This window comes from Oncorhynchus tshawytscha, unplaced genomic scaffold, assembly GCF_018296145.1.
Source record: "Oncorhynchus tshawytscha isolate Ot180627B unplaced genomic scaffold, Otsh_v2.0 Un_contig_1839_pilon_pilon, whole genome shotgun sequence".
In the NCBI taxonomy this organism is placed as follows: domain Eukaryota; kingdom Metazoa; phylum Chordata; class Actinopteri; order Salmoniformes; family Salmonidae; genus Oncorhynchus; species Oncorhynchus tshawytscha.
Genome location: NW_024609470.1, coordinates 97,501 through 112,521, shown reverse-complemented (window position 1 = coordinate 112,521; position 15,021 = coordinate 97,501). Strand labels below are relative to the sequence as shown.

The 15,021-nt window shown below is 52.4% G+C and overlaps 1 protein-coding gene across 2 annotated transcripts in view; it reads left to right on the top strand.

Moving 5' to 3' along the window:
• Positions 1–15,021, top strand: part of LOC121844930 (serine/threonine-protein phosphatase 2A 55 kDa regulatory subunit B gamma isoform-like) — a 42,825-nt gene that overhangs the window by 23,452 nt on the left and 4,352 nt on the right. For both annotated transcript variants that reach the window (XM_042315458.1, XM_042315457.1), the window contains exons 6-7: positions 9,293–9,457; positions 10,619–10,788. In XM_042315458.1, coding sequence (XP_042171392.1) covers positions 9,293–9,457; positions 10,619–10,788 — 335 coding nt within the window. The remainder of the gene's footprint in view (positions 1–9,292; positions 9,458–10,618; positions 10,789–15,021) is intronic.

Here is a 15,021-nt window from a genome sequence, read left to right as displayed (position 1 = left end):
TTGGGGTGAATCCATTGTTTTAATTCCACACAAAAGATTTGCTTTGGTTAGTTCTCAATGTTGAGCTGTCCCATCTGGGGTGCCATTTTTTATGTAACGGTTTTGACTTGAGGTTATTATTTATAGGGGTGCCAGGTAGGTTGTGCTACCAGAGAAAACATTAGTTTCTCCTTTTAGTTTGGGTGGGGATGAGTCCCATCTGGTCCGTCAAGTCTACACCAATACAAAGGACTTATGTAAAAGTCAGGATGGAAATAAACTTTTCATAAACCCTTAAAACATTGGAAAGAACTTCAAAAACAACTATATTCTTTTGCGTGGGTTGTATTAGCAACAACAATGATTACACACATATAATAATATCACAATGAGTTCTGGTTCCTCCAGAAATGTCCTGTACCTCGGGCCTAAAAAGAGTCCAGCCCGGTAAAGGAGTTCAGTGAACTCAAGTGACTTTTGTCACGCAATGTTTGTCCGTTCATTCCGTGTAGCGTAAACCCAGTATTAAACATACAATCAATATAACAATTATTTTACCACAGAACTTTAAAGCGTATCAACTCTTACTAAGTCCTCAACTACAACTAACTACATAAATCAAAGTATACATCACATCAAAACAAATGAAATACCGTATACAAAAGGTTGTAGTCAGTCGGTCAGTCAGACAATCCAATCCGCCAATAGAGGTGGTAGTCAGTCGGTCAGTCAGACAATCCAATCCGCCAATAGATCTCCAGCGGAGAAAGGCCACGAAGAACGGAGAGGTGTAGTCCATGGACGCAAAGAGTGGATCCGATCCTGGGTAAACTCTCTTAGGCTACAAAACACACGTTTAACGGCAACAAAACAAACGGAATAGAGAAGCTTCGGCACTGAGGGTTGAACACATCCTCATTCACGTCTCCATCACAACCCCCCTTTTGCGCAGCTGATGCTGGCTATTTAATTGGGAATTAAAGGGAAAGCGCCCTATTGGAAGGAGCTGCACTGAGACGGTTCAGAATAATTCAGGGCCGTCACACACCCCCTCCCCTGGAAAAAGCCGACCATTGCCCTGGAAGGCACATCTTGGTCGGGGAAACCGAGAAAGGTCTCATCGCTTTCCTCTACAAAAATATTCATGACTTTTTGGAGCTCACGCTCCTCAGCTGAAGGATCACAGGCCTTAAGGTGTGAGACTTCTGAGTCTGGGAATCCAAGAAAAGTCTCCTCACTTTCCTCTTCAAAGATATCCAGGACCTTGCGGCGCTCAATCGCCTCAATTCCTCAGCCGAGGGGTAACAGGCCTTAAGGCGTGAGACATGGACAACGCGCATATCTTCACCTGTGTCCTCTTTCACCACTCGGTAGTTCAAAGGGCCCATCTGCTCCACAATCCTATATGGTCCTTGCCATTTAGGAGCGAGCTTGGCAGAGAAGAATTGTTCAGCTTTCGAGTAAGGATGAGAGCGAAGCCACACCCGATCACGAAGCTGGAACTGCATGTCTCGTCTGTTCTTATCATAATTTCTCTTCTGCTTGAGTCGAGCCTGGATCGTGTTCTTTGAGACAAGAGCTCTCAAGTCGTGGAGATGGACTACCTGGTCATAGCAAGCAGCGTCTGGAGTAAGCTGCTGGGGCTGTAGCACCATATCCAAGGGTCCTCGGAGAGGACGACTTAGGTTCAGCTCTGCAGGTGTGACTCCAGTGGACTCTTGCACAGCAGAATTCAGGGCAAATCGAAACTCGTGAAGGTGCTTGTCCCAGTGTTTGTGCTGGGTCCCTACATAGGAAGCAATCATCGTCTTCAAGGTTCGATTTACTCTCTCAGTGAGATTGGTCTGTGGGTGATAGGCCGTGGTCAACTTCTGTCTCAGGTTCCATCTTTGGCAGGTCTCCTCAAAGAGATCAGAGACAAATTGGGAACCTCGATCAGACAGGATGTAATCAGGCACTCCCCAGCGAGTCAGGATCTCTTTCGTAAGGATGTTAGAGACGGTCCTTGCTGTGGCCTGACGCAGGGAAAATAGCTCCACCCACTTTGAATAATAATCAACAAAAACAAGCATGTACACATTCTGATTGGAGCTTCTAGGAAATGGACCCATCAAATCCACTCCTAACATTTCCCAAGGTCGGGTAACCACCGTTTGCTGCAACTTGCCAGCAGGCTTTCTACCTTCTGGTTTGTACATTTGACAAACCTGACAGTTTCGGATGTGCGACTTCACATCCATGCCCAGATTTGGCCAGTACAGTAACGCTTGCAACCGCTTGTAGGTTTTAAACCTGCCCAAATGACCAGCTAATGGGTCTTCATGGAAATGTTGAAGCAGTTGAAGGCGTAGAGTTTCAGGTATGTACATTTGGTAGAGTGTTCTGTGAGGTAGTTGTACAACACGGTAGACTTTGTCTTCAATGATGGTCAGCTTTGTGGTAGGATTGACCATCTTTTCTCCATCTTCCAGGATAGTCTGGTACAAAGCCTGTACTTCTGGATCATCCTGTTGGGCTTTCCATATGGCCTCATCAGAGATGGGAAAGTCCGTTTTGGGCGAGTCTCGACTGCTTGACAGGACAGTAGCACATGTAAGAGGAGGGCCACCGTTATCACAAGCAGGAGCTCTGGACAAGGCATCTGGAACAGTGTTGTATTTTCCTTTCCTGTATTCTACTGCAAAGGTGAACTCTTGCAACCGTAGAGCCCATCTTATGAGTCTGGTACTTGGTTTGTTGGTCTTGAACACCCACACAAGGGAGGAATGGTCAGTGACCACAATGAAGTGTCTTCCCTCCAGGTAGTACCTCCACTTTTCCAAAGCCCAGACAACTGCAAGGCACTCTTGCTCGGTTGTGGAGTAGTTCCGTTCTGCTCCATTCAATGTCCGACTGGCGAACGCTAGCACTTCTTCAGTGCCAAGTCCAGTCTGTTGGACTAGGACAGCACCAAGTCCAACATCACTTGCATCAGTGTAAACAACAAAAGGGCAATCAAAGTTGGGATGACCTAAAATGGGAGGTGTGACGAGGTGTCGTTTCAGGGTTTCAAAGGAGGTCTGGCACTCTGCCGTCCATTGGAATTTCACTCCTTTTCGCTTCAACGCGTTGAGGGGTTCTGCCACCTGGGAGAAGTTCGACACAAACCGATGGTACCATCCAGCCATACCAAGGAACCGTTGAAGGGCCTTGAGTGTGGTTGGCACAGGGAAGTCTTGTACAGCCTTCGTCTTTTCAGGATCCACATGAATGCCGTCAAAAGACACAATATGGCCAAGGAACTTCAGGGAGGTTTGGCAGAAGTTGCTCTTCTTCATATTCAAGGTCAGACCAGCTTCTCTTAGCTTGTCCAACACTGCTTGAAGATCTTGAAAGTGTCTTTCTCTGTTCTGAGAGTAGATAATTATATCGTCCAGGTAGACGAAACAGATCTTCCCTTTGAGCTCACCTAACGCAATCTCCATGAGTCTTTGGAAAGTGGCAGGGGCATTCTTTAATCCAAAGGGCATCACCTTAAAGGAAAACAAGCCCTCAGCACAGACAAAAGCAGTCTTGTCCTTGCTTTCCTGGTCCATCTCAACCTGCCAATAACCACTATTGAGGTCAAGGGTAGTGAACACAACAGCGCCAGACAATGACTCCAGGATCTCGTGGATGGTGGGAAGAGGATAGGCATCAGTCTGGGAAACATTGTTGGTCTTCCTATAGTCCACACAAAATCTAAGACCACCAGTCTTTTTTGGGATGAGGACAACAGGAGCAGCCCAGGGAGAGGAGGAACGTTCTATTATATCTTGTGTTAACATATCATTAATGAGTCCCTTTTGGATGATTAGCTTCGCTGGGGACAAACGATATGGCTTTTGCTTGATCGGCATTTCCTGTGTAAGGAATATTTTGTGCTTCAGGAGCCCTGTGCGTCCTAGCTTTGAAGTACATACATCAGCATTATTCTGCAGCTGTTCCAACAGCCTTAACTCCTCTGGCTGTTCCAGCTGAGCTCTTCTCACAGCCTGTAAAAGGAGATCGTCAGAAGGATTATCAAGGGTTAGTGGTACCGGAGCAACGGCAGAGAAGAGTGCCACATTTGAACCCCAATCATGTAACTTCATAGCTTCTGATTGGAAGAAATGCTTCTTGCTCGGATTGTATGGAAACCAGTAGCAATTGTGTGCGATATCAATCTGGACACCACTGAAGTACATGAAATCAATTCCCAACACTACAGGAAAAGCAAGGTTCTTGGTTTGTAGGATAACAGAAGGAATCATATAGGAGCGGTTACACAGGCGGAACTCTACCTCACTCCATCCAAGTGGTCGTCTAGCCTCACCATCAGCCAGATAGAGTGGACCTTCTGCCCACGGCTTCAAGTTGTATTGTGGACCTTTAACCTCCTTCCACAGTTTCTCATTGAGCAGTGTGTAGGATGACCCAGTATCCAAGATGGCTCTTCCTGTCCATGGGCCTATGGACAGGGGTAACACCAGTTGGTGCGGTATTAACTGAAAGGAAGGGGATGTCGATGGGGGGGCGTAGGCAGTGACTCTTGGAGTTTCAGCTCTGGTTAAAGCACCCAGAGTAGGATGGTCATTCCTGCGAAGAGAGTTAGGTGTGTTGGCCTGTTGTGATTTGTGGTTTCTGGAAGGGTTTACTTGATACGGTCTTGGACATGTAGCTGAAGAATGTCCCTTTTGGCTACATCTCCAACAGAACATGAGAGGGGTCTCGGCTGGAGACTCTGGCTGTTGTTGATGGTCTGTCTTGGGTAACTGTTTGGGTGTCTGTTTCTTTCTCTGGTCATATTGCTGTTGGCATTCTCTGTCCTTCTCAAACTGCTGTCCCAAGCGAACCAGTCCATTGACAGTGGTGACTCGTTCTCGGAGTTGACTGGCTAGTAGTGGGTTGATGTTCTTCAAGATCAATTTAATGACCTCTTCCTCCTCAATGCCAGGTTTCCACCTTCTGCACAGGGAGTGGTAACCGTATGCAAAGTCACGGATACTCTCTTTCTCGCTTTGCACTCGATTCCTGACTCTGTCTGCCAGCTCATCTGTGTAGTCCTCAGACAGAAATGCAGAGGAAAACTTGGCCTCAAAGTCAGCCCAGGAGGTAGTGGTGAGACGTGCCACATCCCACCAGTCTCGAGCTGTCCCATGCAACACATTCCTCAATGTGGCAAGGAGTTCTTCGTCAGCCAGGGGATTGAGGGCAAGAAAGTCACAACATCTTTCTAGATACATTAGCGGATCAGGACTGTCATCTTTTTTCCCAAAGGTGGGAAATTGCAATTTAATGGGCATCGCCCCCACATGACGTCTACTCATATCACCATGAACAAACGAGCTAGGAGGGATTGAGGAAGTAGAGGGGGAGGGTGTTATCGGACAATGAAAATGAACACCAGGATGCATGGTAGATTGCATCCTGCAAGGGGTGGCTGCAGCATGGCCTTGTCTTGGCTGTTCAGAGGTGCCAGCTTGGCCCTCAGTGGTCTGAACAGAAGTGGACACCAGGGAAACTCTGTGTAAGGAGTTGTGCCTAATGGAGGCCATGTCCACAGACACGTCATCCAACATTTTAACACAATTAGAGAGTTCTGTCTGCAAGTGGCCTACAGTGTTAACCATGGGAGAAAACACAGAATTAACGTCCTTGAGGACCTCAGTGTGGTGATGTTGCAGGCGCCATTGGAGAGTGGCAGTGAGTTGGTTTCGTTGGTAGTCAAACTGCCTGTCCATGGCACCAGTAATTTCCCGTCTTCCACTCTCACTGAGCTCTGTCAGCGTGTGGGTTAGAGTGCTCAGTGAGTTTCTGAATTCCATGGCACTCTGTTGTTGCTCTTCCCTCAGACATTTGAAATTATGGTGGATAAGAGTTTGGAGATGTTGTTGAGTCCGACGAATATCAAGGATGTCACCTTGAAGTTGTAGGACTACAACCTCTGGAGATAAACCAGACAATGGAGGAAGGTTGGGTGTCAGAGGGAGGGCTAGCTCAGTACTTCCACACAGATCCATGTCAATAAGTGAGTAACTGGTTAGACCTCCTGTGGCCTGTGGTCCAGACCGAGCATTCAGATTCCCAGGGCTCTGGCCCAAATCAACTCCATTATCTCCATTCACCTTAAGATTTGTATTGTCAGCTTGATGGTCAGAATGGCCCTGTGTATTCCCATTGACAGGTATGACATGGATGAGCACATTATCTTGGGGTGAATCCATTGTTTTAATTCCACACAAAAGATTTGCTTTGGTTAGTTCTCAATGTTGAGCTGTCCCATCTGGGGTGCCATTTTTTATGTAACGGTTTTGACTTGAGGTTATTATTTATAGGGGTGCCAGGTAGGTTGTGCCTACCAGAGAAAACATTAGTTTCTCCTTTTAGTTTGGGTGGGTTGAGTCCCATCTGGTCCGTCAAGTCTACACCAATACAAAGGACTTATGTAAAAGTCAGGATGGAAATAAACTTTTCATAAACCCTTAAAACATTGGAAAGAACTTCAAAAACAACTATATTCTTTTGCGTGGGTTGTATTAGCAACAACAATGATTACACACATATAATAATATCACAATGAGTTCTGGTTCCTCCAGAAATGTCCTGTACCTCGGGCCTAAAAAGAGTCCAGCCCGGTAAAGGAGTTCAGTGAACTCAAGTGACTTTTGTCACGCAATGTTTGTCCGTTCATTCCGTGTAGCGTAAACCCAGTATTAAACATACCATCAATATAACAATTATTGTACCACAGAACTTTAAAGCGTATCAACTCTTACTAAGTCCTCAACTACATCTAACTACATAAATCAAAGTATACATCGCATCAAAACAAATGAAATACCGTATACAAAAAGGTGGTAGTCAGTCGGTCAGTCAGACAATCCAATCCACCAATAGATCTCCAGCGGAGAAAGGCCTCGAAGAACGGAGAGGTGTAGTCCACGGACGCAAAGAGTGGATCCGATCCTGGGTAAACTCTCTTAGGCTACAAAACACACGTTTACCGGCAACAAAACAAACGGAATAGAGAAGCTTCGGCACTGAGGGTTGAACACATCCCTATTCACGTCTCCATCACAACCCCCTTTTGCGCAGCTGATGCTGGCTATTTAATTGGGAATTAAAGGGAAAGCGCCCTATTGGAAGGAGCTGCACTGAGACGGTTCAGAATAATTCAGGGCCGTCACAATCTGTGGCTGTAGTGTTTAAACAGTTCAGTACCAGAGACCCAGTCGTTCATTCTGTCTGTTCAGTTGTTCTGCAACAAGGTGATCAAATTACGCTCCTCCATCTGTAAGCTGTAGTGTTTAAACAGTTCAGTACCAGAGACCCAGTCGTTCATTCTGTCTGTTCAGTTGTTCTGCAACAAGGTGATCAAATTACACTCCTCCATCTGTAAGCTGTAGTGTTTAAACAGTTCAGTACCAGAGACCCAGTCGTTCATTCTGTCTGTTCAGTTGTTCTCCAACAAGGTGATCAAATTACGCTCCTCCATCTGTAGGCTGTAGTGTTTAAACAGTTCAGTACCAGAGACCCAGTCGTTCATTCTGTCTGTTCAGTTGTTCTGCAACAAGGTGATCAAATTACGCTCCTCCATCTGTAGGCTGTAGTGTTTAAACAGTTCAGTACCAGAGACCCAGTCGTTCATTCTGTCTGTTCAGTTGTTCTCCAACAAGGTGATCAAATTACGCTCCTCCATCTGTAGGCTGTAGTGTTTAAACAGTTCAGTACCAGAGACCCAGTCGTTCATTCTGTCTGTTCAGTTGTTCCTCCATCTGTAGGCTGTAGTGTTTAAACAGGCTCTACCATAACAGGACCCTGACCTAGAAAACATCTACAGAGAAGTTTAAATAATTCACTCAGTGTCAACTCCCTACTCTCTACTCTCTACTCTCTACTCTCTACTCCACTAAGACACACGGGGCTCGCTGCAAATAGAATGTGTGTGTGTGTGTTTGTGTGTGTGTGTGTGTGTTTGTGTGTGCTCGCGCTCGTACATGTGTGTGTGCGTGTGACAGGGTTGATTAAGTTCAGTAGCTGAGGCTAAAAACGATCTCTGCATGTTCATAGTGTGTCTGTGTACAATGAGGTGACCGTTAGTCAGGCTAGCTACAACCACGACATCCATCTACTGTACAGTTAGTCAGGCTAGCTACAACCACGACATCCATCTACTGTACAGTTAGTCAGGCTAGCTACAACCACCACATCCATCTACTGTACAGTTAATCAGGCTAGCTACAACCACCACATCCATCTACTGTACAGTTAATCAGGCTAGCTACAACCACCACATCAATCTACTGTACCGTTAATCAGGCTACTACTGTACAGTTAATCAGGCTAGCTACAACCACCACATCCATCTACTCTACAGTTAATCAGGCTAGCTACAACCACCACATCCATCTACTGTACAGCTAATCAGGCTACTACTGTACAGTTAATCAGGCTAGCTACAACACCCCATCCATCTACTGTACAGTTAATCAGGCTAGCTACAACACCCCATCCATCTACTGTACAGTTAATCAGGCTAGCTACAACACCCCATCCATCTACTGTACAGTTAATCCGGCTACTACTGTACAGTTAATCAGGCTACTACTGTACAGCTAATCAGGCTAGCTACAACCACCACATCCATCTACTGTACAGTTAATCAGGCTAGCTACAACACCCCATCCATCTACTGTACAGTTAATCCGGCTACTACTGTACAGTTAATCAGGCTACTACTGTACAGCTAATCAGGCTAGCTACAACCACCACATCCATCTACTGTACCGTTAATCAGGCTACTACTGTACAGTTAATCAGGCTACTACTGTACAGTTAATCAGGCTAGCTACAACCACCCCATCCATCTACTGTACAGTTAATCAGGCTACTACTGTACAGTTAATCAAGCTAGAGGTAATCAGGCTACTACTGTACAGTTAATCAGGCTAGCTACAACCACCACATCCATCCACTGTACAGCTAATCAGGCTAGCTACAACCACCACAGCCATCTACTCCTCCAGACACAACCATGTGTTGTTCTACCTGAGTATCTCTCCTCCACACATAGTCCTGTGTTGTTCTACCTGAGTATCTCTCCTCCACACATAGTCCTGTGTTGTTCTACCTGAGTATCTCTCCTCCAGACATAGTCCTGTGTTGTTCTACCTGAGTATCTCTCCTCCAGACATAGTCCTGTGTTGTTCTACCTGAGTATCTCTCCTCCAGACATAGTCCTGTGTTGTTCTACCTGAGTATCTCTCCTCCAGACATAGTCCTGTGTTGTTCTACCTGAGTATCTCTCCTCCAGACATAGTGGACATCAAGCCAGCCAACATGGAGGAGCTAACAGAGGTGATAACAGCAGCAGAGTTTCATCCTCACCACTGTCACCTGTTTGTCTACAGTAGCAGTAAAGGGTCTCTACGTCTCTGTGACATGAGGGCCTCGGCACTTTGCGACAGACACACCAAACGTGAGTTGGCTACACACGGGAGAAGACAAAAGGCTTTGCTGTCAGTCTTTAAATCATGTGTATTTGGATCTTACTCTTCGAGGTCCAGAGTACGACTACTGCTGGTTCTGATAATTAATTGCTCCCACATGGTGTCCCAGGTCTAAATCAGTCCCTCATTTAAATCAGCAGTAGATCTGGCTTCCACCCACATGTTGTCCCAGGTCTAAATCAGTCCCTCATTTTAAATCAGGAGTAGAACTGGCCTCAGGTCCAGATTGGAATTTACACCCCCTTATATTGTGATATCCATCCTTCCTCTTCCTAAACTCCTCTCTCCTCCCACTCTCCCTTCGTCTCCTCTCCTCCCCCCTGTCTCCTTCCTCTCATCTCCCCTCTCCTCATCTCCTCTCTCCTCGTCTCCTCTCCCTCCTCTCCTCTTCTCTCCTCCTCTCTCCTCCCCCTCTCCTCTCCTCCCCCTCACCTCTCCTCTCCTCCCCCTCCTCTCCTCTCCTCCCCTCCTCTCCTCCCCCTCTCCTCCCCTCGTCTCCTCTCTCCTCCCCCTCTCCTCCCCTCGTCTCCTCTCTCCCCTCTCCCTCTCCTCTCCTCCCCTCGTCACCTCTCTCCTCCCCCTCTCCCCCTCGTCTCCTCTCTCCTCCCCCTCTCCTCCCTCGTCTCCTCTCGTCTCCTCTCTCCTCCCCCTCTCCTCCCCTCGTCTCCTCTCTCCTCCCCCTCGTCTCCTCTCTCCTCTCCCCCTCGTCTCCTCTCTCCTCCCCCTCTCCCCCTCGTCCCCCCCCCTCGTCTCCTCTCTCCTCCCCCTCTGCTCTCCTCCCCTCGTCTCCTCTCTCCACCTCCCTCTGCTCTCCTCCCCTCGTCTCCTCTCTCCTCCCCCTCTGCTCTCCTCCCCTCGTCTCCTCTCTCCTCCCCCTCTCCCCCTCGTCCCCCCTCGTCTCCTCTCTCCTCCCCCTCTGCTCTCCTCCCCTCGTCTCCTCTCCCCCTCGTCCCCCCCCTCGTCTCCTCTCTCCTCCCCCTCTGCTCTCCCCCTCGTCTCCTCTCTCCTCTCCCCCTCGTCTCCTCTCTCCTCCCCCTCTCCCCCTCGTCCCCCCCTCGTCTCCTCTCTCCTCCCCCTCTGCTCTCCTCCCCTCGTCTCCTCTCTCCACCTCCCTCTCTCTCTTCCTTTAGTCTTTGAGGAACCAGAGGACCCAGGAAGTCGTTCATTCTTCTCTGAGATCGTGTCGTCGGTGTCGGATGTGAAGTTCAGTCACAACGGGCGGTACCTGCTGACCAGGGATTACCTGACGGCCAAGGTGTGGGACTTACACATGGAGAAAGGCCCTGTCGAAACCTATCAGGTCAGCCCGCTAAACAAACACACACACACTAGGCACACGCAGAAACACACACACACACTAGGCACACGCAGAAACACACACACACACTAGGCACACGCAGAAACACACATGCACACACACACACTAGGCACACGCAGAAACACACATGCACACACACACACACACACTAGGCACACGCAGAAACACACATGCACACACACACACACACACACACTAGGCACACGCAGAAACACACATGCACACACAAACACACACACACACTAGGCACATGCAGAAACACACATGCACACACACACACACACACTAGGCACACGCAGAAACACACACACACACACACACACTAGGCACACGCAGAAACACACACACACACTAGGCACATGCAGAAACACACATGCACACACACACACACACACACACACACACACACACACACACACACACACACACACACACTAGGCACACGCAGAAACACACATGCACACACACACACACACACACTAGGCACACGCAGAAACACACATACATTCACACACACACACACACACTAGGTACACACAGAAATTAAATGAATGCCTTGGAAAAACCTGTCAACCCTCTCTCCTTCCCTCTCCCTCTCTCCTGCCCTCTCCCTCTCTCCTGCCCTCTCCTCTCTCCTGCCCTCTCCCTCTCTCCTGCCCTCTCCCTCTCTCCTGCCCTCTCCCTCTCTCCTGCCCTCTCCCTCTCTCCTGCCCTCTCCCTCTCCTCCTGCCCTCTCCCTCTCTCCTCCCTCCCTCTCCTCTCTCCTGCCCTCTCCCTCTCTCCTGCCCTCTCCCTCTCTCCTGCCCTCTCTCTCTCCTGCCCTCTCCCTCTCTCCTGCCCTCTCCCTCTCTCCTGCCCTCTCCCTCTCTCTCCCTCTCCTCTCTCCTGCCCTCTCCCTCTCTCCTGCCCTCTCCCTCTCTCCTGCCCTCTCCCTCTCTCCTGCCCTCTCCTCTCTCCTGCCCTCTCCCTCTCTCCTGCCCTCTCCCTCTCTCCTGCCCTCTCCCTCTCTCCTGCCCTCTCCCTCTCTCCTGCCCTCTCCTCTCTCCTCCCTCTCCCTCTCCCTCCCTCTCCTCTCTCCTCTCCCTCTCCCTCTCTCCTGCCCTCTCCCTCTCTCCTGCCCTCTCCCTCTCTCCTGCCCTCTCCCTCTCTCCTGCCCTCTCCCTCTCTCCTGCCCTCTCCCTCTCTCCTGCCCTCTCCCTCTCTCCTGCCCTCTCCCTCTCTCCTGCCCTCTCCTCTCTCCTGCCCTCTCCCTCTCTCTGCCCTCTCCCTCTCTCCTGCCCTCCCTCTCCCTGCCCTCTCCCTCTCTCCTGCCCTCTCCCTCTCTCCTGCCCTCTCCTCTCTCCTCCCTGCCCTCTCCCTCTCTCCTGCCCTCTCCCTCTCTCCTGCCCTCTCCCTCTCTCCTGCCCTCTCCCTCTCTCCTGCCCTCTCCCTCTCTCCTGCCCTCTCCCTCTCTCCTCTCCCTCCTCTCCTCTCCTCTCCCTCTCCCTGCCCTCTCCCTCTCTCCTGCCCTCTCCCTCTCTCCTGCCCTCTCCCTCTCTCCTGCCCTCTCCCTCTCTCCTGCCCTCTCCCTCTCTCCTGCCCTCTCCCTCTCTCCTGCCCTCTCCCTCTCTCCTGCCCTCTCCCTCTCTCCTGCCCTCTCCCTCTCTCCTGCCCTCTCCCTCTCTCCTGCCCTCTCCCTCTCTCCTGCCCTCTCCCTCTCTCCTGCCCTCTCCCTCTCCTGCCTGCCCTCTCCCTCTCTCCTGCCCTCTCCTCTCTCCTGCCCTCTCCCTCTCTCCTGCCCTCTCCCTCTCTCCTGCCTCCCTCCCTCTCCCCTCTCCCTCTCCTCTCCCTGCCCTCTCCCTCTCTCCTGCCCTCTCCCTCTCTCCTGCCCTCTCCCTCCCTCTCCTCTCCTGCCCTCTCCCTCTCTCCTGCCCTCTCCCTCTCTCCTGCCCTCTCCTCTCTCTCCTGCCCTCTCCCTCTCTCCTGCCCTCTCCTCTCTCCTGCCCTCTCCTCTCTCCTGCCCTCTCCCTCTCTCCTGCCCTCTCCCTCTCTCCTGCCCTCTCCCTCTCTCCCTGCCCTCTCCCTGCCCTCTCTCCTGCCCTCTCCCTCTCTCCTGCCCTCTCCCTCTCTCCTGCCCTCTCCCTCTCTCCTGCCCTCTCCCTCTCTCCTGCCCTCTCCCTCTCCTCTCTGCCCTCTCCCTCTCTCCTTCCCTCTCCCTCTCTCCTGCCCTCTCCTCTCTCCCCTCTCCCTCTCCTGCCCTCTCTCTCTCCTGCCCTCTCCCTCTCTCCTGCCCTCTCCCTCTCTCCTTCCCTCTCCCCTCTCTCCTGCCCTCTCCCTCTCTCCTGCCCTCTCCCTCTCTCCTGCCCTCTCCCTCTCTCCTGCCCTCTCCCTCTCTCCTGCCCTCTCCCTCTCTCCTGCCCTCTCCCTCTCTCCTGCCCTCTCCCTCTCTCCTGCCCTCTCCCTCTCTCCTGCCCTCTCCCTCTCTCCTGCCCTCTCCCTCTCCCTGCCCTCTCCCTCTCTCCTGCCCTCTCCCTCTCTCTCCTGCCCTCTCCCTCTCTCCTGCCCTCTCCCTCTCTCCTGCCCTCTCCCTCTCTCCTGCCCTCTCCCTCTCTCCTGCCCTCTCCCTCTCTCCTGCCCTCTCCCTCTCTCCTGCCCTCTCCCTCTCTCCTGCCCTCTCCCTCTCTCCTGCCCTCTCCCTCTCTCCTGCCCTCTCCCTCTCTCCTGCCCTCTCCTCTCTCCTGCCCTCTCCCTCTCTCCTGCCCTCTCCCTCTCTCCTGCCCTCTCCCTCTCTCCTGCCCTCTCCCTCTCCTGCCCTCTCCCTCTCCTGCCCTCTCCCTCTCCTGCCCTCTCTCCCTCTCCTGCCCTCTCCCTCTCTCCTGCCCTCTCCCTCTCTCCTGCCCTCTCCCTCTCTCCTGCCCTCTCCCTCTCTCCTGCCCTCTCCCTCTCTCCTGCCCTCTCCCTCTCTCCTGCCCTCTCCCTCTCTCCTGCCCTCTCCCTCTCTCCTGCCCTCTCCCTCTCTCCTGCCCTCTCCCTCTCTCCTGCCCTCTCCCTCTCTCCTCTCCCTCTCTCCCTCTCCCTCTCTCCCTCCCTCCCTCTCCCTCCCTCTCCTCTCTCCTGCCCTCTCCCTCTCTCCTGCCCTCTCCCTCTCTCCTGCCCTCTCCCTCTCTCCTGCCCTCTCCCTCTCTCCTGCCCTCTCCCTCTCTCCTGCCCTCTCCCTCTCTCCTGCCCTCTCCCTCTCTCCTGCCCTCTCCCTCTCTCCTGCCCTCTCCTCTCTCCTGCCCTCTCCCTCTCTCCTGCCCTCTCCCTCTCTCCTGCCTGCCTCTCCCTCTCTCCTGCCCTCTCCCTCTCTCCTGCCCTCTCCTCTCCTGCCCTCCCTCTCCCTCTCCCTCTCTCCTGCCCTCTCCCTCTCCTCCTCTCCCTCTCTCCTGCCCTCTCCCTCTCTCCTGCCCTCTCCCTCTCTCCTGCCCTCTCCCTCCCTCTCCCTCCCCTCCCTCTCCCTCTCTCCTGCCCTCTCCCTCTCTCCTGCCCTCTCCCTCTCTCCTGCCCTCTCCCTCTCTCCTGCCCTCCCTCTCCCTGCCCTCTCCTCTCTCCTGCCCTCTCCCTCTCTCCTGCCCTCTCCCTCTCTCCTGCCCTCTCCCTCTCTCCTGCCCTCTCCCTCTCTCCTGCCCTCTCCCTCTCTCCTGCCCTCTCCCTCTCTCCCTGCCCTCTCCCTCTCTCCTGCCCTCTCCCTCTCTCCTGCCCTCTCCTCTCTCCTGCCCTCTCCCTCTCTCCTGCCCTCTCCCTCTCTCCTGCCCTCTCCCTCTCTCCTGCCCTCTCCCTCTCTCTGCCCTCCCCTCTCCTGCCCTCTCCCTCTCTCCTGCCCTCTCCCTCTCTCCTGCCCTCTCCCTCTCTCCTGCCCTCTCCTCTCTCCTGCCCTCTCCCTCTCTCCTGCCCTCTCCCTGCCCTCCCTCTCCTCTCTCCTGCCCTCTCTCTCCTCCCTCTCCCTCTCCCTCCCTCTCCCTCTCTCCTGCCCTCTCCCTCTCTCCTGCCCTCTCCCTCTCCCTCCCTCTCCTCTCCCTCTCCCTCTCTCCTGCCCTCTCCCTCTCTCCTGCCCTCTCCCTCTCTCCTGCCCTCTCCCTCTCTCCTGCCCTCTCCCTCTCTCCTGCCCTCTCCCTCCCTCTCCCTCCCCCCTCTCCCTCTCTCCTGCCCTCTCCCTCTCTCCTGCCCTCTCCCTCTCTCCTGCCCTCTCCCTCTCCT